Source organism: Gouania willdenowi, chromosome 22, assembly GCF_900634775.1.
Source record: "Gouania willdenowi chromosome 22, fGouWil2.1, whole genome shotgun sequence".
Classification (NCBI taxonomy): domain Eukaryota; kingdom Metazoa; phylum Chordata; class Actinopteri; order Blenniiformes; family Gobiesocidae; genus Gouania; species Gouania willdenowi.
In genome coordinates, this window is record NC_041065.1 from 33,002,912 (window position 1) to 33,024,192 (window position 21,281).

General features: G+C 39.5%; 1 protein-coding gene and 1 pseudogene across 3 annotated transcripts; both read right to left on the reverse strand.

The window, feature by feature from the left end:
* Positions 1 to 171: 171 nt before the first annotated feature.
* LOC114455896 (uncharacterized) lies at positions 172 to 4,118 on the reverse strand (annotated as a pseudogene).
* Positions 3,211 to 21,054, reverse strand: LOC114456306 (serine/threonine-protein kinase PAK 2-like). Of its 3 annotated transcripts, XM_028437967.1 has the most exons (17): positions 20,791 to 21,054; positions 16,762 to 16,803; positions 13,658 to 13,716; positions 13,186 to 13,379; positions 13,007 to 13,113; positions 11,616 to 11,763; positions 11,511 to 11,527; positions 11,305 to 11,415; positions 10,554 to 10,677; positions 10,417 to 10,480; positions 10,280 to 10,328; positions 8,913 to 9,025; positions 8,716 to 8,833; positions 7,424 to 7,523; positions 7,140 to 7,336; positions 6,026 to 6,163; positions 3,211 to 4,661 (listed from the first exon to the last, which is right to left on the reverse strand). In XM_028437967.1, exons 4-17 carry the CDS (start codon positions 13,361 to 13,363, stop codon positions 4,575 to 4,577), a joined length of 1,551 nt encoding a protein of 516 aa, XP_028293768.1. In that variant the 5' UTR covers positions 13,364 to 13,379; positions 13,658 to 13,716; positions 16,762 to 16,803; positions 20,791 to 21,054; the 3' UTR covers positions 3,211 to 4,574. The 3 variants fall into 3 exon arrangements, with proteins under 3 accessions (XP_028293768.1, XP_028293766.1, XP_028293765.1); XM_028437965.1 differs by lacking the exon at positions 16,762 to 16,803; XM_028437964.1 differs by lacking the exons at positions 16,762 to 16,803; positions 20,791 to 21,054 and adding an exon at positions 14,847 to 15,085.
* Between the last annotated feature and the right edge of the window lie 227 nt (positions 21,055 to 21,281).

Below are 21,281 nucleotides of genomic sequence, written 5' to 3' on the forward strand. Positions count from 1 at the left end.
TTGGCTGTGATGTAATTTAAAACCTGTTAACTTGTCCATGATAATAATAGTTCTCAAATACACCTTGTGGTGCCCCTGGACACATCATCAGTGATGTAACCTGGGATCACTGGGGGTTTTGGGTCTTTCAACAATCAGACCCCCTCCTCCAGGCGACCCAACTGGGGTTGATCAAGCCCCAGCTTGTGCCCAGGTAGCGCTACCCTACGTGCCACTTCTCTCCTCTTCTGATCCACAGCCACCTTGATGCCACTTCTGCAGCATCTGTAGCCAACTTGATGGCCTTTCGCTGGCTGGCTCCAGCAATACCCAGCATCTTGTAGGCCCTGCAGAGAGACTGGCCCGCAAATCCTCTGCATCCTACTTCGATGGATTGGCATCTTGCCCGCCAACCATTGCTCCTGCACTCCTCCACTAGCTCGGAGTACTTAGCCCTCTTCCTCTCATGGGCCTCCTCCATTCGGTCCTCCCAAGGCACAGTAAGCTCCAGAAGAACTACCTGCTTGGTGGCTACTGAAGTAATCACAATGTCTGGCCTCAAAGTTGTTTTTGTGACCTCTTCGGGGAACTTTAGTTGCTTCCCCAGGTCAACCTTTAGCTCCCAATCACGCGCCGTTGCCAACAGGCCAGGGGAGGTATTTTGGGTGGTCACTGCAACCTTCTCCCCAGCTCTGACGAAAGTGATGTTTTTCTTCACTGGGCGAAGGCTCTTGCTGTGGCTAATCCCGCAGCAGATGGAATTAGCTATTGCCTTAAGGACCTGGTCGTGTCTCCAGCGGTAGCGCCCTTCACCCAGGGCTTTCCAACAGCAGCTGAGGATGTGCTCCAAGGTTCCTCTCCTCTGGCAGAGGGGGCAAGCCGGTAAGCCGGTGTCTCTGCCTTCCCCCAGATGCAAAGGTTGGATGGGCTAGGCAGCATGTCATAAACCGCCTGGATCAAGAATTTGATTCGGTGGGGCTCAGCTTTCCACAGCTCGGTCCATGTGATCATACGCTCCAGCGCTTGCTCCCATCTCATCCAGGCTCCCTGCTGCCGCATTCCCACCATCTGGCTGGCCCGCTTCTCCTCTCGTCCTGCTCGCACCTCCTCGAGGATCAGCGCCCTCTTCTCTCTCTTCTTTGCTTTATTAAAGTGAGTTTTACCACTACCCAGGCCAGCTCTTCCTTGTGCCACTTTGCCCACCAGTACCCTCTGCCGTACCCTAAACTCAGCAACATCCACGGCCACAGCAGCTCTCCACTTCCGTCCCGTCCGGACCTCAATCCCAGCCTGGGCAACCTTTGGGTCACTAGACTCCCGGTATTGGAGCAGCTCCCTGGACCGGGTCACCATGAACTCTTCACTTAGGCTGCTCATAGGGAGCTTCAGCTTGTTGCTTTGCCCATATAGGGCAATGCTGCTCAGGCTTCGCGGCAGTCCTAGCCACCTGCGGAGAAACCTGCTGAAGCTCATCTCGAAGCCTTCCACTGTTGAAATGGGAAATCATAGACCAAGAGGGGCCAGAGGATCCGAGGGAGAATGCCATGCTGGTAAATCCAGGCCTTGAACTTTCCAGGGAGGCCAGACTTGTCCACCGCGGCCAACCAGGTCTCCAGCTCCTGATTCGTTGATTGTGTGAAAGCTGCGTCTCTCAGGCTACAGTTGAACACCTTTCCCAGGCTCTTCACTGGTTTCTCTGTTAGTGATGGAATCTTGGTGGCGCCAAGGGAGAAACTAAACTTGCCAGTGACCTTCCCTTTCTTCAGCACAAGGGACCTAGACTTAGCTGGCTTAAAGCTCATACGAGCCCACGAGATCAACTCCTCAAGGCCACTTAGAATCCACCTGCAGCCTGGGACAGATGTCGTTGTCACCGTCAAGTCATCCATGAAGGCTCGGATTGGTGGCTGTCGGACTCCGGACTTACTGAGGGGCCCCCTGCACTGAACTTCCGCAGACTTAACCAGCATGTTCATGGACAGTGCAAAGAGGATGACAGAAATTGTACATTGTGATTCCTTTTCCGAGTTTGTGCCAGTCTGAAGTTGTTGATCCAGAGGAGACTCTCAGGCTAAAGTTGGAATAGTAGTCCAGGATCAGATCTTTGACCTTCTTTGGGACGTGGTGCCTGTTTAGAGCCTCTTCGACCAGCTTGTGGGGTATGGATCCATAGGCGTTTGCAAGGTCCAGCCACAACACAGCCAGGTCGCCCTTGTTCTCTCTGGCTTCCCTGATGAGCTGGGTGACCACACCTGTGTGCTCCAGACACCCGGAAACCTTTGGGATCCCTCCTTTCTGGACCGAGGTGTCGATGTAGGAGTTTTTCAGGAGGAAGTCTGTCAGTCGCCTAGAGACGAGGCTGAAGAAGATCTTCCCTTCAACACTTAGCAGCGAGATGGCTCAGAACTGGTTGATGTTCTGTGACTTTTCCTCCTTCGGGATCCACACACCCTCTGCCTGTCTCCACTGGTCAGCCACTTTGCCCTTCCTCCAGATTACCTTCAGGATCTTCCAAAGCCTGTGGAGTAGCCTGGGGCAGTTCTTATACACCTTATAAGGTACTCCACTGGGCCGCGGAGCAGAGCTCGCTCTGGCCCTTTTGACCACTTCCTGAATCTCCTTCCAAGCGGGCTCCTTCCCGTTGAAATCCCAAGTTGGTGCAGGTGGATCAATTAGGGACCTGCCGGGGCCCAGGTCTTGCTCTCTGCAGGAATCACTGTAGGTCTCCTTGAGGTAGTGGTCGACCTCAGCTTTGGAGCAGGTAAGTTGGCCACTGCGCTTCTGTCCTAGCAGCTGCTTTGTGAACCCAAACGGATTTGCAAGGAAGACAGCTCGCTTCCTGGACCTCTCTTTCCTCCTCCTCCTGTGCCACTCTGCCCTTCTCAAGGTCATCAGCCTCTTGCGGATTATGCTGCGCAGCTCTGCAAGAGGTCCCTTCTCCTCTTCCCTGGGGGTATCTCTCTTGTAGGTCGATCTGTAGCTTGATGTGGGTTTCTTCCTCTCAGAAGATGCAGCTCGGGATGCTACCCCTGACTGCCCCGGTGCCGTCTTTCCGGGCTGTCCACTGTCTCTCCAGCTGTCACCAATCTGTACTTGGTGGTCAACCAGACTATTCCTGGTAGTCACTGGTGGTTCCAGTAAAACATAATAATAAGGCACAAATTAAAAAAATGTTTGAGCATTTACAACGTTCTCCTCAGGTGCAAATATTACAGATACAGTATTGGGGTTGAGATTTTAATAGTTTTAGTAAAATTACAAAGAAATTCTTAAAAACATGCTGAGGAAAAACTGGAAATTCTCTTTGGCTGCGTTAGTTACAAATATAAAAACAGTAGCAAACATTTAAATGTTTTCAAAAATACAAGACATTACATAATATACAGTTTTGCACATTTAAAAGAGACAATTGCATCAAATGTGTGTGTATTGTAGTTACAGCAGGAGATCAGCTTCTATCACACAGGGCCGAGATGAACAAACGAAAGCATTTCATTGGGAAAAACAACTTTTTATTTTTAATGGACACAATCAAATTAGCCCAGCAGATATGAAGCAATATTAGGCTAAGATGTTCACTTCTGGAAGAAAGCACGAACATTTGTACATGGGAGTTTTAACAATTTCAATCTTGCCATAACTTTGGTTCTGGTAAGACATTGAAACATGATCTTTGTGGCAAAATATAGGTTTTTGGGGACAAGGATGGTCATGAAATAGCTTTAAATACTGTAGAATATCAGACATCTACATCAAAAGTTTAATCATTGTAAATATTGGCAAGTACTACAAAATAAAAACATCATCAGATTAAAGCTTATGCACCAGGAACACAATGGATATAATCTTCCTGAGAAATAAATTAAAATTGATATATTAATTCATGTTTTGTTGGGGATTTAAATCAAATCGTTCATCCTTTAAAAGACATCTTTGTCTTACACAAATCACAAATTCACCCTTTCCTTGTGTATAGTGTTGTGGTGGCCATTTTATTTCTTGCTCTTGATGCAGTTTACAGTATTTTAAGCTATTTCATGGCAAAAAAATTATACATTTTGCCACAAAGATCATGTTTCTACGTCTAACAGAATCAAAGTTGCGACAAGATTGAAAATGGCAATACTGTTGGCAGCCATCTTGTATCTTGTTATGAGCACATATTTGTCATTTTAAGGTATATTATTGAATTCATTGACCCTGGAAACCTATAATTCACCACTGAGATTATGCTTCTATGTAAAAAAGAACCAAAGTTAAGACGAAATAGCCAATATGGATGGCGGCCATTTTGAATTTACTAATTTTTAGTGGATTCAGCTACTAAAAAACACAAATTATCATGCAGTCTTCCAGAAAACAACTTTTTTGACATATCTGCCGAAACAAATAAAGGAAGATTTGCATAGTTTCCAAAATATCCAGCACCGTAAAATTGTAAAACTGCATTTTTCTAATACCAAAGGCAACATTATTCCAACAGAGTGGACGCTGCACAGAGTATCGATATCAGAAACAATGAGATGATTTGCAGCCTTGTGAAGGCTTAAAGTGAGCAGGATGCTAAGGCTAATGCTAACGTCAGTCTTTGGGTGCTAGCGGTTGCTCCTCATGGCCTCCTTAGCTGCGAGGATGAGCGGAGTGAGGCTGGACAAAGGCTTGGCCAGCTTCAGGAATGGATGCTACAGATGGATAGAAAGAACGCTCGTTAAATACATAACATCATTCAAGATAATTTAACCACAAACAAATACAGCCATGATAGCGAAAAACAGAAAATATGGAATTCACTTCCTGAATATTGTTGCTATTGATTTTTAAATAATTTTCGATTAATTTTGTCTTAAGAAAATTACAACATGACACTGAATAAAGCCTTACGTGCATGTTTTAGGAAAATATCACATTTATACATGATTTATCTGCGTAAATGGACGTCATAGAGACTAATAATAGAAATAAACCCTCACCCACATGTTTACGGGACAAAATCACATCTGTAGCAATTCTAGCAAGTTTATTTTGTCTTCTTTTTTCAAATAATATGTTTATGGTTTCACATTTTTTCAGGAAATGTACTATCAGTAAATGCTTTGATGCTTTCTTGAAGAAAGACCTCATACGGACACATCAAAGCAATCAGTAGATGCCTCTGAGGAAAATTGACAGGTGGAAGTTGAAACGTGTCAGGAGAATAAAGTAAATTTCCTTAAAAAAGTTGTCAAAATAAATGAAACCATAACAGATTAGCTTTAGCATGTGTAGCTAACGGCTGTCAAAAGAATCCCTTGACAAACTATTCAAAACAATGCAATTTAACTAAAAATAAATCTTGAATGAAATAAATAAAGGAATATTACAAATGAAGAAGAAGCCTATTAGTTTAAATTCTGGTTCTATAGTAAACAATGCAAAACTGCATAATAGTTCTTTTTCTTTTTAAAAAGTGCAACTGAAAATGTATTTTGTACCTTAACAATTGGACTTTAAAAAAAAAAAAAAAAAAACAGTCATTTCACTGTATTTATGTCAGCACCCTCTGCTGGTTTGGACCAGCAGAGGGCGCTGGTAACCCAGTGGTCGGTTGGCATGCAGATATTCTTGCAGTGAAGAAGAGATGCTATGCACTAGCAGACAGAGCTAATAGAAAAGCGTGACTTTTACAGATATTCACGTAACATTACAGACATTCTTTCAGTGCTAAAGGGGTAAGGAATCATTTATGAACACGTTTAAGAGTAGAAGGCCACCAGAAAGAAAGTAGTAGCAGATTACGCCCGCCGTCTACACTTCTGGACAAGAGAAGGCTAAATATATAGCGCCCTCTGCTGTTTAAAAAAAGTACTGCGATTCAATTTTCACGGTATCGATGTGAACCGTGATACCTATGAATCTATTTTTAACTGCCTTACGATTAATCGTTACATCCCTAAATATGAAATTAATTATTAAACTAATCGTGTCAAACATGTTTATTATGATTAATGGAGTTGTCTGTAATGAGTGTGATTATTAAGGAAAAAATAAATGGTTTTGTTGGTGTCACCTGCAGCAGTTCTCGTCCTGACCCTCGTTTCTCCACATCCATCTCCAGACAACGAGACAGGAAGGATTTAAAGACAGGAGAAAGTTTCTCTGGACTCTGCAGCTCAGGAGTCCCATTGGTGGCAATTAAATAGAGAGCCTAAAAACAACAACAACAACAACAACAACAACAATTACATACTTTGTAATTAGGCTGCACTTTATTCTTTAACTAATAAACACATTGTCAGGTCACATATTGTGTAGGTAGGTAGGTAGATAATATATAATGCAGAAAGTGTTTCTTCCTCCCTGCCCCTAAAAAAGCCACTGCCTGCCTCCACCTGTGTTGTGTGTGGGAGGAGCTTATGGCATCCCAAAATAGTGTCAGATGAAAATGAAAAAAAAAAAAGTTATGACCCAAAAAAAAATAAAACAATTAAATAAATCATGAACCCCCACAAAAATAAATCAGACCAAAAAAACCAAGACTATGTACAGTATATATATATGTAAAAAAAAAACAAACAAAAAAAAAAACCAGATAAATAAAAAACCCAGACCCCCTAAAACACAGACCACAGAAATAAAAACCAGATCGAAAAAATAAATGGATAAAAAAATATTATATATATATATATAATAACAAAAAACCCAAAATATATAAATTCAGACTAAAAAAAGCAACAAAAGACTTTAAAACAGAAACAGAAACCCAGGCATAAATTTAAAAAAAGAAAAGGTAATCAAATGATTTAAAAAAAGTGTTTTTTCTTCCACTAATGGCTCTGTTTTAATTCTAATCTAATTCTCTTTTGTAGTTTAAGGTTAAAACATATGCAAGTCATTGGTTAACTATAAAACTATAAATGGGTCAGTTTTTCTCATCCCTAATGTTGCTGAGTATACATAAAATCACTAAATCAATCCTTCTCTAATATTCCACACAACAAAATAAGTCATAAAAGTATAAGTAATTGGTGCAGATATCGGTTAAAAAACAAGGATATAATATCTGTATCTGTATCGTAACGGATAATAAAAGCACTTCTGTGCATTCTACTAGACTCCAAATCCCACAAAGCATTGTGTGAACTATGAGAACGACTTGAGTAAAACAATCAGAGTTGACTCACTCTGAGGGGGTTCTCATTGAGATATGGAGGTTCTCCCTCCACCATCTCTATGGCCATGATTCCCAGGGACCAGATGTCCACTTTGGGTCCGTAGGCCTTCCTGGTCACCACCTCTGGAGCCATCCAGTACGGCGTTCCCACCATGGTGCTGCGTTTGCTCTGCTCTGGTGTGATCTGAGCGCAGAAGCCGAAATCAGCTGCAAAGATAAAAAAGAACAAATATAAATAAGACAGGCTGTGATGTAAAATATAACAGCAACGTGTGTGTGTGTGTGTGTGCTCACTGAGTTTGACTGATCCATCCATTCCCAGCAGGACGTTGTCACTCTTGATGTCTCTGTGGATGACTTGGTTTGCATGAAGGAACTCTAGAGCCTGAAGAACCTGCACACGCGCACGCACGCACACACGCACACACACACTTTACAGTAATCTCATACAGAGATGAGTAACTTATCACAGGGGGCGGAGCCACAAACATGTGACTGTATCTGATCTGAGGGTCACATGATCAACATTCATGTCAGCATTAGAATAACAACCAATCAGAGCATTTAAAGGTAGGGTAGGCGATTTTCGAAAGCTAGCATGATTTTGAATGTAGCCTCCCCGACAGCTCCGCCATTACCCCCCTCGCCCCTCCCCTCTGTGCTCCGTCTCACTCACATGCATGCTTACAGCTGCTGCAGAAGAGGAGCTCAGCTCATCACTTGTATTGTGTAGAAACGTTGTTGTCTCATGTAGCAGTAAATAAACAATAAACTTTATCATTATATATGTTAAAAAACGTGACTAAAAACTCTGTTTTAACTCTGTCAGCGGTGACGCACTTTCAGTGTGAGCTCGTGCATGCAAGGGATCGAGAACAAGCCGGGAGACATGGAGACGTGATTGGTTGAAGTTATTACAGATTTACAGCTGCTACAGATGATGGATTTTCTTCATTCCTTCTTTCAGAGAATTTCTGTCAGGACATAAAGACAATTTCAACCAAAAACTTAAAAAATGTATCTTGAGAAAATTACCTACCCTAGCTTTAACACAGGAAACTACAAAGAGTTTGTGTTTATGTTGTCATTTTGGATATTTATATTCTTCCGTCACTTTGTGTATTTCCGTAGTTATTTTGCGTGTTGATTCATTCTGTGTTTTTCTTTTATTTATTTTTGTTGTTTTGTGTATTTTTGGAGGCTTATTTGTAAATTCGTCGTTCGTTTTTGTTTTATGTTTTGCGTTATTTTTTCCTGTATTTCCATTATTGTCTTGTATGTTGATTTATTCTGTGTTTTTGTTGTCATTTTGTATATTTTTGTTATTTGTGTATTTCGGTTGTTACGTCATTGTGTTTTTGTATTTGTGTTGTTTTTTGTGTGTTTTTGGAGCCTTTTTTGTAATTTCGTTGCTTTGGGTGTTGATTCATTTTCCGTTTTTGTTTTGTATATTTAAAAAATATATTTTTGTCGTCATCATGTCTGGTTTTGAGTCACTATATTTTTATTTCTCTTGTAATTGGCCATTTTTCACTTCCAGTGTTGGGAAAAGTTTCAAACTTTCGAGTTTATTTAGTTGTTGTTACCTCTCTGCAGACGGCAGCAATCTGAGCTTCATCCATACACGTCTCCGTCACTACGTCAGTCAGTGAACCACCGGCCAAATACTCCATCACCACAAACAGCTCGTCTCCGACCAGGAAGCTACAGATATAGACACAGAGTCTCATTCCTATTACAAATCCATTATTACATATAACAGCGTGCTGTGCGTCATCGTCACCTGTCGAGGAAGTTTACAATGTTTGGATTTTTCATCTCCTTCATGACCAGGATTTCGTTGATAATTAGTTCTTTCTTCGGCTGCTTCTGCAAGTTGATTTGTTTGATGGCCACCTGAAAAAATTAAAAACATGTAAAATATCAATATATCACATATTTTAATGAATTTGCTGAGCTCCAATCACAACCAACCCAGTTTTCCCTCCTTCCTTGTTGGATACAGATTTCCTTTCATTTAAAAACCTTTATATATGTGACTGTATCTGATCTGAGGGTCAATACATCGGCCTTATTTGAACAGTTATATGGAAAATATGCACTTTGGTAATCACATTTCTTTAATAAGCTGCAAATTCGTAGTTTTTTCAGAAAAAAAAACCAAAGTTTTCCCATCTTGCGTCCCCCACTCCTATAGATTCACTCCTAAAGGATTCTATTTCTGTATTATGTGCCCTCATCTCCTCTTTGGAAAACATTAACGGTAAATGGGAGGAAGACTTGGGCAAAGACTTCTGATGACACCGACTGATTAAATGCAAACTTGTCCATCGTAGTCATTTCACTAACACATTTACACAAAATAAAAGTAAAACCACACAAAAAAAATTAAACAAAAGGACAACATAAATACATAAAAACTAATTAGAATTACACACGTGACAAAAGAATAAACAAAAGGACAAATTACATAAAAACTAAATAAAAATATACTCATGACAAAAAATTACACAGACGTGACAAATAATACACGCAGCTCTCGGCCTAATTATCTGTAGTCCCAAAAGTTAATGCACAAATTGATTCCAAAAAACACACAAAACCACAACAGAAAAAGACAGAAAATTACAAAAAATACACAAAACTAAATAAAACACATAAAAACAAACAGACAACAAAAAGACACAAAAACAATATAAAAATACACAAAACAAATATACAAAATTAAGAGGAATACACAAAATCAAAGAAAAACACACTAAATAACAAAATACAAAAAAACTAAATAAAATCACACAGTGACAAAATAATACACAAAAGGACAACAAAAAGATTTAAAACTACTGTTATATTGTTGACGATCCAAACATTCAGTGTATCTCCATCAGCTTCTGTAAATCATCTAAAGCATATAGATATAAAATTCATAAAAGTAGTTGACTCTATTAAAGCCTATTTATGGAGTTTAAAAGCAGTAAAGTATCTGAACAGTAAAAAACAATGAAACAGAAACAAAACAAATGTGTAATTCCAAACATGGTGGTGACTGTAGTCCTACTGTAAACTGCACTTCAATTTTTCTGGGATAAATCAGTAGCTTGAGTTGATTTCTTTAGAGCTAGATTTTGAATCAACATGAAGGACACAAACCTCTTGTCCTGTTGCAACATCAATGGCCGTGTACACGGTGCCTGAAGCCCTAGACATTAGAAAGGAGAAATCAGCATGTTTGTGTACTTCTCTGATCTCTGATATTATTATTATTTGTTTTGTCCTCCAGTCCTCACCCCTGGCCGATCTTCTCATAGCGAGTGTATTTCTTCCTGGGATCTCCGATGCTGACGATGGTTCCTGTGAGTTACACAAATAGAGGCGTGGCTCCAAACCTTCACCAGTAAAAACCTCTGAGTGTTTGTCAACGTACGTAGTTTGTCCATGATCTCCTCGTCCGTCATCTTTCCTCCTTTCTTTTTCTGTTTGTCGGCAGATTTCAAGGCGCCGTCACCGTCTGGAGCCGGGATCGGGTCAATCACTGACCGTGTGTACACCTCATAGAAGAAGAAAAAGGACGGATTACTTTACTTTGTAACAGAATTATCACAACACACCCATTTTAACCCAATTAGTGATAATTGTAATTTTCTTTTATAGAACAGTTATAAGTCTGTGTCTAAAGCAGACATGGGCAACTAGTGGTTTGGGGGCCACATGCAGCCCTTGCTTTAATTTTCTGCAGTCCCCAAAGTAAATGCACAAATTCAATCCAAAAACACACAAAACGATAGAAAAATACGCATAACAACAACAAATATACACAAAGATGACACTAAAGACAAACAAAGTGACTGAAAAATACACAAAAACAAAAGAAACACACACAAAATGACAACAAAACACACAGAGAAATATGTACACAAAATACACAAAACAACACAAACATATAGAACAACAAAAACACACAAACTCTTTGTTGTTTCCTGTGTTAATGCTCTGATTGGTCATTATTCTAATGCTAACATGAATGTTGTGTATCATGTGACCCTCAGATCAGATAGTCACACCTTTGTGGCTCCGCCCACTGTGTTCAAAGCTGCCCATGTCTGCTCTAACGTATGAAGAAAAAGCAGAAAAGCTGAATAATCAGTTTTCGTGGTATAAAAATAAACGTGTCTCACTGATTTGGTGTGCTCTGGTCGAGGAGCCACCACTGGGGGAGGGGCATCATCATCATCATCGTCATCTCCATCTTTGCCTGATGGTGAGCTTGTGTTTCCCTGTTTGCTGGGCTGCCAAAGTACACACACACGCACGCACGCACGCACAGATGAATAAAAGTAGGAGATAGAAATGTGAGAGAGGGAAACAAAGCAGAGCTGCTCACCGATTGGGAATCTTTATCTGTAAAAGAGACGACGGAGAGAGAAAGTGAGAGTGAGGACACGTACGAGATGATTGATCTGCTGAGGAAGTAAAAAACACAACTGACCAGAGGCAGAGAAGCTGAGGTATTTCTGTTTTCCACTGGTGGAGTCGTAGAACTTCAGAATGTCCAGGACAGCCTGAGGGTTTTGTTTCTGCTCTGATTTACTGATGTTGGAGGTTTGGAGGAGACGAGCCCACTGCTCAGGCATGCCCTGAACACACACACAATATATATAATACATACAAGCATGTATGCTGATGTTTAAGGCATTTAAATGGAAACACACACCTAAATATTCTGTCTAAAAGCATTTATTTTAGTTAAAAAAAGGTTTAAATGCTTAAAAAGATACAACATACATAGTAACTTAATATATATGTTCTAACTTTTTTAAATGTCACCTACTAAATGACTTCTGTGATTTATTACATTATTCAAAGTGTCAAAAGATCATGTGGTGTGACTATCTGAACATGACTGCTGTTTTGAAAAAAATCTCTAAAATGACTAAAACTATCAAAATGTATTTTCTGCCCTATTTTAGTTCTATTACAGTCCTGTATGAGATTTATAAGTATTTCTATATTATTCATGCTAACCTTGCCTGTTGATAAACATTTTATTAAATATCATGTGGTGAAATCCTCACGTCATTGACGATATTATGTAGTACCTCTCCTTCATATATGCACTCACTTTGAATTTTCAAAAAAAATTACTTATTTGTGATTTATTCTGTTTTTCAAAGTTTCGAAATATCATGTGGAACAACTGATGTTTAGAAAATGTTTTTAAAATGACAAAATCTATTTTCTGCCCTATTTTAGTTATACTGTATTCCAGTATTACTATTTTTATTTCCATCATAATATTAATGCAAACCTTGCCTGTTGATAAACATTTGATGAAAAATCATGTGGTGAAATCTCATTCTGTTATAAAAATACACATCTTAATTTTAATAATGCAAATCAAATGTCCTAAGTTTTAAACAGGCAGTTGATCAAAAATCACACACACGTGTCAAATTCAAGGTCTGGGGGCCAAATTCGGCCCTTTAGAGCACCAAATGGGGCCCAGCGCAAAAGTTGTAGATATCTCAGTCCCTCCAAAACTCATTTTCTCACGCTTATATCACATGATAAAAGTCACATAAAAGTCATAAAATTATTCCACAAAATTTCCCCAAATTAAATAAAAAATTAGTCACAAAATGAAAGAAACTTTGGTGAACGCTTCTGCAGGGACTGAAATCTGACATTTATTGCTTGGACATTTATGTAAATTAAATTATTTTTACATGCAGGTGAAAACTAGAGAACATTAATGCTGAAACTGCGTGTTTTCCCCCCTTACAATCTGCAGCCCACTTCAGATCAAACTGCTCTGTAGTTGTTCCACACGTGAATGGGTCACGGAGCTCAGATTTGTCGCTTATTACTATTATTGCTTACAGTAAATTCTCCAGTGACAGCATCAAATCCCACATGGATGGTGTGTTCAAAGTCTGAGGGAGAGGAGATCTCGGGCCGGTCCTTGTCGCGGTCCTTCTTCCTTCCACCTGATATTCAAATGTTTAACGTCCATGAGTTCTTCAGACGATGCTTAATTAATCAATTCATTCATTCTTTACCTTTCTCTGACGCAAAAATGGAGATGATCTTGTTCCTGGATTTCCTCTCCTCTGGGACAGACGGCAGTGGCCGAGAGCTGTGATTGGCCGACTGGGGATCCTTGGCTCCTCCTCCTTGGCTGCTCATCCTGACAGGGGGGGCGGGGGGCTTGTCCTCACACACTCCGCTGTCACACATCTACACACAAAAGCACCTGCACAGGAAAAAGTCAGGAAACGACGTGACAGCGTTAAAAAATACTGCTCGTATGAAACAAGTTCCTCCAAATCCATCTAAAGGAACAGGAAGTGACACGTAGTGTCTCGCTCGCAGTTAGAAATGAATGAGGAAGGAACAGAGGCTCAGACAGAGACAGAGGCTGTAACCAACGCAGAAGAAGAAGAAGGAGGAAGAAGAGAGAATGATAAAAGAACTTTTCCTTTTTTACTTTGCAAATACCTTTTTAATAATAAGACTAATAATAATATTTACCTGAATAAATGAGACAGTGGAGTCTCGTCTGCAGGGACCGCCTCCAACGCCCCGTGAACCTGAACACAAGAATCATCACCATCATCATTATTATTTCCCAACGCCAACTTTTATCCCACTGAATTATTATTAACATTAACTGCTTAATGCCACAAGCAGCCTCAAAAGTAAACGCACTAAATGACAGAGTAATACACAAGATGACAAGAAAAATACACAAAACAAAAGAAAATGACAAATATATAACAAGAGAAAAACCAACTAAATGACACCAAGAACACACACACACACAAATAGAAAATGCACAAAAAAATGATAGAAAAATGTATAAAGAGACACAAAATGAGAGAAAAATGCACAAAAATTAAAAATGGGAGAGAAGGAAAAAAAAAAGTCTCATTTAATCACTGACTTCAACCAACAACGACTAACACACACACGTGCACATATGCATCCTTAGTATATGTCATTTTTAGCCTTTTTCTGCAACTACACCTAACTTTCCACCTTTTAATCTATTTTCATCACTTTTTCTTGCCATATTTTTACTCCTTTTAATGTATTTTGCTACATTATTCCTATTTCTGACACTTTCAATGACTTTTCTGCACATTTTTCCACTTTCCAGACATGTTCAGCACTTATAAACCCTTTCCACCACTTTTTCACCCAATGTCACATGTTAACTCATTATTGTCTCTTATTGTCACTGTCATTTTACTGACTTTATGGATGGACCCTAAAAATCTCTCCCCTTATAGATGGTCCTGTCTCCACATGACTGTTCTTCAATGTTCATGTCTGTGTTCAACCACCTTCAGCTACAGTGGGGGTCCCCGCTCTATGGGACCTTTATTTTGAGGGTCACGGCCTGAAAAGTTTGAGAACCACTGGGTTCGCAGCTCTATTACAGATAGTAAAACGCTGGTTCAACTTCTCACAGTGCTACATGTACGCTTGCCTCAGGTATTCTATCTGTGAAGAGAGAACATTGCACATACTGTTCTTTGACAAGCCCAGCTAATCCCATGATAGTGGGCCGCCTGTATCTGAGTCAGCTGGAACGAAGTCACCACAAAAACTACTGGATAGGTGGATGTGGATAATGAATGGTTACATAGAGCAACAGAAGATCACATTACGTTCCTTCCATACAGTTTTGTCTCTGTCTGAAGCTGCACACACTCACCTGGTTGTGTCTCCTCTGTCCTACAGAACACCAGGTAATCAATAACCAGGGTTATATCCTCGTCAACAGCAGCGTTATGGAGCTATCTTATCTCCTCAAATCTTTCTCTCCTCTAGAACCCCTCACAGAGCAGGTCTAAGCAGGCCTCTTCATTCCTGAGCCATCTTGGATCGGACAAGTGTGTTCGTGCCCCGACAGGACAAAATTAGAGGCAGTCCAGCCTTAATGTTGGTTTTCAAAGACTCTGTGTGTGTGTGTGTGTGTGTGTGTGTGTGTGTGTGTGTGTGTGGCCAAGCAGCGACAAGTTGACTATGTAGGAATTTCATAGCTCCAAGGCTGCAGAAAGGACTGGGCGTGCTCCCCCTTTTCATCTCACACACACACACACACACACACACACACACACACACACACACACACACACACACACACACACACACACACACACACACACACACACACACACACACACACACACACACACACACACACACACACACACACACACACACACACACACACACACACACACACACACACACACACACACACAGCTGCCATTGTAAGTCTCTTAAAGCACCTTTAAGAAAAAATCAGAGCTAACAGATGAAACTTTTAGCGTGAGCAGTGAGCAGGTGGAGGTGCTAATGTTAGCGTTGTTAGCTATGAGCTTGTAGTGTTGTGCTCAAGACCAGAGTATCCATGACCAAGACTTGGCGAGACCAACATGTACTGGGGGTAGGCCTGGGCCCATAATTAATAAATCAATTAACCAGACGATAAATTAAATTGAACTCGATAAGTTTTCCAGCCTCAATATATTTTGTTTTTTGAGAGAAACTTGATAAACCATTTTATTTATTGCTTTTGCTGTGTGTGGTTTTGCATTTGAGGTGTTTTTTTTTTCTGAGGAGAGACAGGATCTATTTTATTGTTTTTGTTTGTGATATTTATTAGTGCAATTTTTTTGCTAACAGAGACTGAGAGTCCAGTTTATTTTAATTGCTTGTTTTATTTGTTTAAAATATTTAAAAGTTCTTGACATTCCAATTACAATGGTAAAAAATGCAAGTTGGTCGCATTTGAAAGGGTGTACTTGCATTAATATGATATGTTATTGCATTAGTGGTTAATTTGGTCTAAAAAATGTTGACAAAAATATCGTTTATCGGCAATAATTTGTGGGACAATATATTGTCCAACAAAATCTGCTATCGGCCCAGGCCTAATTGAGACCAAGAGAAGATCAAGGCTTCTGGGAGACAAGACAAAGACAAGATCAAGACTTCTGGTAGTTGAGACCAAAACCAAGGCAAGACCAAGACTTTTGGTGGTCAACACCAAAACAAGACCAAGGCAAGAACAAGACTTTTGGGAGTTATGACAAAGACCGGTCTAGAGTACTACAACACCACAAGCTTGTGTACAAAGTGCTACTGCCACAATTACTGAACTACTTACACTCACTTCTAAACTTGAGCTTGTGTCTAAAATGTTTTATCAAGTTACTGAGGTTATCTCATGCATTCGTAGTAACTCGATTTTAGCAGTTGCTGCTCAGCTAAGCTACAGACTCAGAAATAGTAGCTTTGAATGACTGATTATTATTGTTATATTTTACTGGACTGAAGAGGACCAGCCCCACGTGGTTCAGTGGTTAAATAAACAAGCTATAAAAACCAGTTAGCTTTCTCATAGCTTGTTCCCTTTTTCTCAGCTTCAAACTTTTGGATGATTCTGGCGTCATTCTTAGTTACATTTATATGAAAGTAGTGTTTCCCAACAGATCCCATCTGTTCTCAGAGCCTCACACTTTCCTATTTTGCAAATTTGATTTCAATTTCTCATTCTTTGCTCTTTCGCCGTTTCACATTTTTATTCCCTGATGTGTGTGTTGTTGTCAAGGGAAACCCACGTCCTCGTCCTGAAAGAATCCCCGGACCACAGACTGGAACCACTGGACAGCAGAAAGAGGGGGAGGGGGGGTTACCAAGCTGTTTACAGGAAACTGACAAGCCTTTTGTTTTCTGCGTCTATAAAAGGAAATTGTGAGGAGAACTTCCTGGAAAGAGTGACACAGAAACACAAGCCACTTCCATCCCTTTTATTCATTGAGACAAAGAGTCAGAGCTACAGACGCTCTGAACTCTCTACCTCTCTGATTACAGGCCACGCAGCGCAGCGACACACACGGAAACACAAGCAAACACACCCACAATGAACACCTCAGCCCTGAGTCAACGTTTGGACACGTCCAGGAGGATCAGCCTAAAAAAACACTGGATTAGGAGCGAACTGTTTCCCTTTAACTTCCTGTTTGAACGCACAAATGATTGGTTTGCAGATTGTGGGAATATTTTTATTCTAAAAATGATCATTATCTTTTAATTTAGTGAGGCTACCATGATCTTGTGTAAAGGATTTTCAATATATTCACGAGTAATGAAGTAACCCATAGTTGGGGTCCAAAATAAAAATGAAGTTGCGTGAATAAAATTTATTATATACACCAAAAAACGAGTAATCGTTTACATTTCACTTTTCCAAAAATCAAAAGGGTCAACGTTTGTTTTTTTGAAAGAGTTCAAAGTGAATTTTGACAGACTACACCTTCTTAAAGGGAAGTTGATGAAAGATTTCCAAGATTAATAGCAAATAAATGCATTATTTTTAGGTGAAGGTCTGACTCCTGAAATGAGTATTTTAATACAAAATAAGCTATAATATATATATATATATATTGTTATAGGTGATATTGTACATTTTCTATATCGCCAAAATATAAATCTGGATATATATATATTGCCCAGACCATGTTTTTCTTGCTCGTTTGCTCTGAAAGGTTCAGATCCAGCCCTCACTATGACCATCTACTGAGAAACCACCGCATGTCAAATATCTCCTTCATTTAGTCAACAAACAAACAAACAAACAGACAAAATAAAAGCGATATTTCTAAATGTCTACAAGAATAAATGCACTTGTTTTGGAGCCTCGTAACCCGCGTGAAATTTTATTTCCGAGAGACTTCGTCGCAGGAAAACGGACGCTCAAAACCTCCTTATAACACTGTATTCCTTTGTTGTTTCACGTCTAACGTGGCACTAATAATTATTAAGTCTAATGTTAAGAAATGTCTGGGTCTCCCAGGGATGTCCAGAAGCGTAGGCGGCGGGCGGAATCACCTACTACTCGCTTTCTGACTGCCTTCTACTCTTAAACATGTTCATAAATAACTCCTTACCCCTTTAGCACCAAAGAATATCTGTAATATTACCTGAATATCTGGAAAAGTCAGGTTTTTCTATTAGCTCTGTCTGCTAGTGCATAGCATCTCTTCCTCACTGCGCAGAATAGCTGCATCCTAACCGAACACTGCGCCCTCTGCTGGTCCAAACTAATATCTGGCGACTGTAACTGAAGGAAAACAAATATTCTCTCTAGACATTTCCCCAATAATATAATAAATATTAACATTCGCAACATTACTGCATTCAACTAAATTAAATAAACATTATCTTTAAGAAATATTCAACAACAAAAAAAGAGTCGCTGGTAAGAATAATTCACAGACCAAATTTGAAAAAAGTAGATTTTGAAGATGTTTTTAATTCTTCTCTATGGAATTGAATATGTATTTTTTTTTTTTTTGTAAAACATTCATGATCAATATCATCATGAATTAAAAGTCCTGCGTCCAGGGTACTGGGTTACGAAAATCACATATATAAGAGTACAGTATATATAAGATATATTATGAATATAATATGTGCACTGATACACCTAAATAAATTACCAAAACCAACTACAAGCAAACCACACACAAATGATGTTACTCATGCAGATATGTTACAGTGCCCCCTGGTGTTGCGCATCATCGGCGCGCAGCGGCGGCAACTTGCCGCGAGTTTTAGCCTTCTATTAATTTTTTTCTGGACATCTCTGGTCTCCTCTTCGGTCCACACGTGAGGTGTATTTGCGGAAAAGGTGTTTCCGTAGCGCTTTTGCGACATTTAAATATCGAAACATCTGAAATTCCAATATTTTTGCAATATTTGAGGGTTTTTTCAAAATATGGGTGTTTCCATTACCAGTTTTTATTGCGCTATTTAGAATTTGCGCATTTCCAAAAGTAATGGAAACACAGCTAGTGTCTGTTCAGTGGGAAGCCGAGAGTTTCTGTGTCAATACGGTTCAGATTAAAGTAGCTTGAATGCAAATCTAATGCTAATCTGATAACGAATAAGTTATAGATGAACTAGCCAGAGCTCTGTTCTACCAGATGGAGATGAACTCCTCCACCAGGAGTTATTTATTCATTAGTTTATCTGTTGACCATCTTCTATTATATCTTGGAGTAGATCAGGATCAATTAACTGATTCTGGATCAGTTTCAAAAAAATGGAAAAATCCATATCTCTCATCAGTGGAGAAATTTTAAAAATCCATCCCTGTTAATCATGAACTGATCTTTATCAGTTATGTTGGGTTGGTTCCTCAGTGACTACACAGAGATTCATCTGGATTGTGTATTTCATGTTCTTTGTGTTACAGTTGCTGTGTTGTGAGTTTTTGGACTCATTTTGTGTATTTATTGAATCATTTTGTGTGTTTTTGATTTTTGTTCTCATTCTGTAATTTCATGTATTATAGCTGCTGTCATGTAGGGCTGGGCGATATGGACCAAAACTCGTATCTCAATAGTTTTTCTCAAAATAGTGATATACAATATAAATCTCCATCATTTTAAATCAAATAAAGTCTTCCCAGAAAAACAATTTCGGGTTAAATTTGCTGATGAAAAATACCACACTGGCACGTTTATTAACAAACAGCTGCACAATATGTTCCACTTTTGGCTTTTTCTCCTCTAAAAGACAGCACGTGTGAGTGAGTTCTGTAGTGTGGTTTGTTTAGATGAATGTCTGGGTTAGGACGCACTCAGGAATCCATTGAACTGTACATTTAATGCTGTTCTGAGAAGTAGCGATAGCAGCGACTCCTACAGCAAGTATTTTAATACAAAATAAGGTATTAATATATATATAGATATAGGCGGTATTGAAATTTTCTATATCACCAAAATATAAAACTCAATATATCACCCAGCCCTACTGTCTTGTAAGTTTTTGAAGTCATTTTGTGTATATTTTTTGCTGTGCTGTGAGATTTTTAAGGCATTCTGAATATTTTTGTTATTTTTGTCATTTTCTGTGTTAGAGTTGCTGTGTTCTAGGTTTATGAAGTCATCTTGTCTGTTTTTCTTAAAATTTTTGTGGTTTTTGTTCTTTTTCTGTGTTGTTGGAGTCAAATGTGTGTGTTTTTGAAGTCATTTTGTGTATTTATTTTGGTATTTTGTGTGTTATAATTGCTGTGTTGTGAGTTTTTGGATTATTTTATGTATTTTTGTTATTTTGTGCATTTTTTTAGTCGTCGTTTTAGTTTTTGGTTATTTTTCTGTCATTTTGTGTGTTTTAGTTGTTTTGATTATTTCTCTGTCATGTTGTAATATTTACTGTGTTGTGTTTTTTGTTAATTATTTTGTGTAATTTTCTTTCATTTCATGCAGTTGCTTTGGGGGCCACAGAAAGTCCTGTGATAGGCTTTGGTCCGTGGGCCCTATGTTTGACACCACTGGAACTCCAATCACTTTATAAGTGTGAGTTAGTGATGAACACTAGTACACACTATGTGAACACTAGTACACACTATGTGAACACTAGTACACACTGTGTGAACACTAGTACACACTGTGTGAACACTAGTACACACTAGTTAACACAGGGAGCTGTAAAGCTCAGCGCTACGAGGAAGTGAAAGTGCCACCGTGTGGGTTCGTCTTTAGAACCTTTAAAGGAGTTAAATTAGTAGAACTAAAGCCATAGTTAGCTGGATTAAATCACATGTTTCTGACCGGCTACTTTTAATGAGAACATCAACTCACCACTTGTTATTTTTGAGAACTAAATAGTCATCCACGCCCCGGAAAAGTGCTCCAAACTGTCGGATTCAGAGCGTTCATTGACCCGGTTCGTTCCTGGTTCTGGTCCCGCAGCGGTGGAGCTTCTCACGGCTCTGCTCGGAGGACTGAAGGGGTCTGCTCGGAGGTCCGGAGAAGGAAAAAAAGAAGAAGGAGCTGGAGCGGCATTTGCAGGAAGTAGCAAACAGACCGACACACAAGACCGTCATAAAGCAGTGAGCATCTCGGCTTCCGTAGTTATGCTAGAAATGAAACTCTGCGGCGCGGAAACCGCAGCTAGCAGCGTGGCGCTTTGTTAGCAAAGTTAACAAACACCACACCGGAAGCAGGAGAGCCTCACTGTCAAAACAATACACCATAAAACGAACATATTTTCAATATAAATGTACATATTTAACTTAGTGTATTTTTGGAGTCATTTTGTGTATTTTTGTTATTCTGTCATTTCGTGTGTT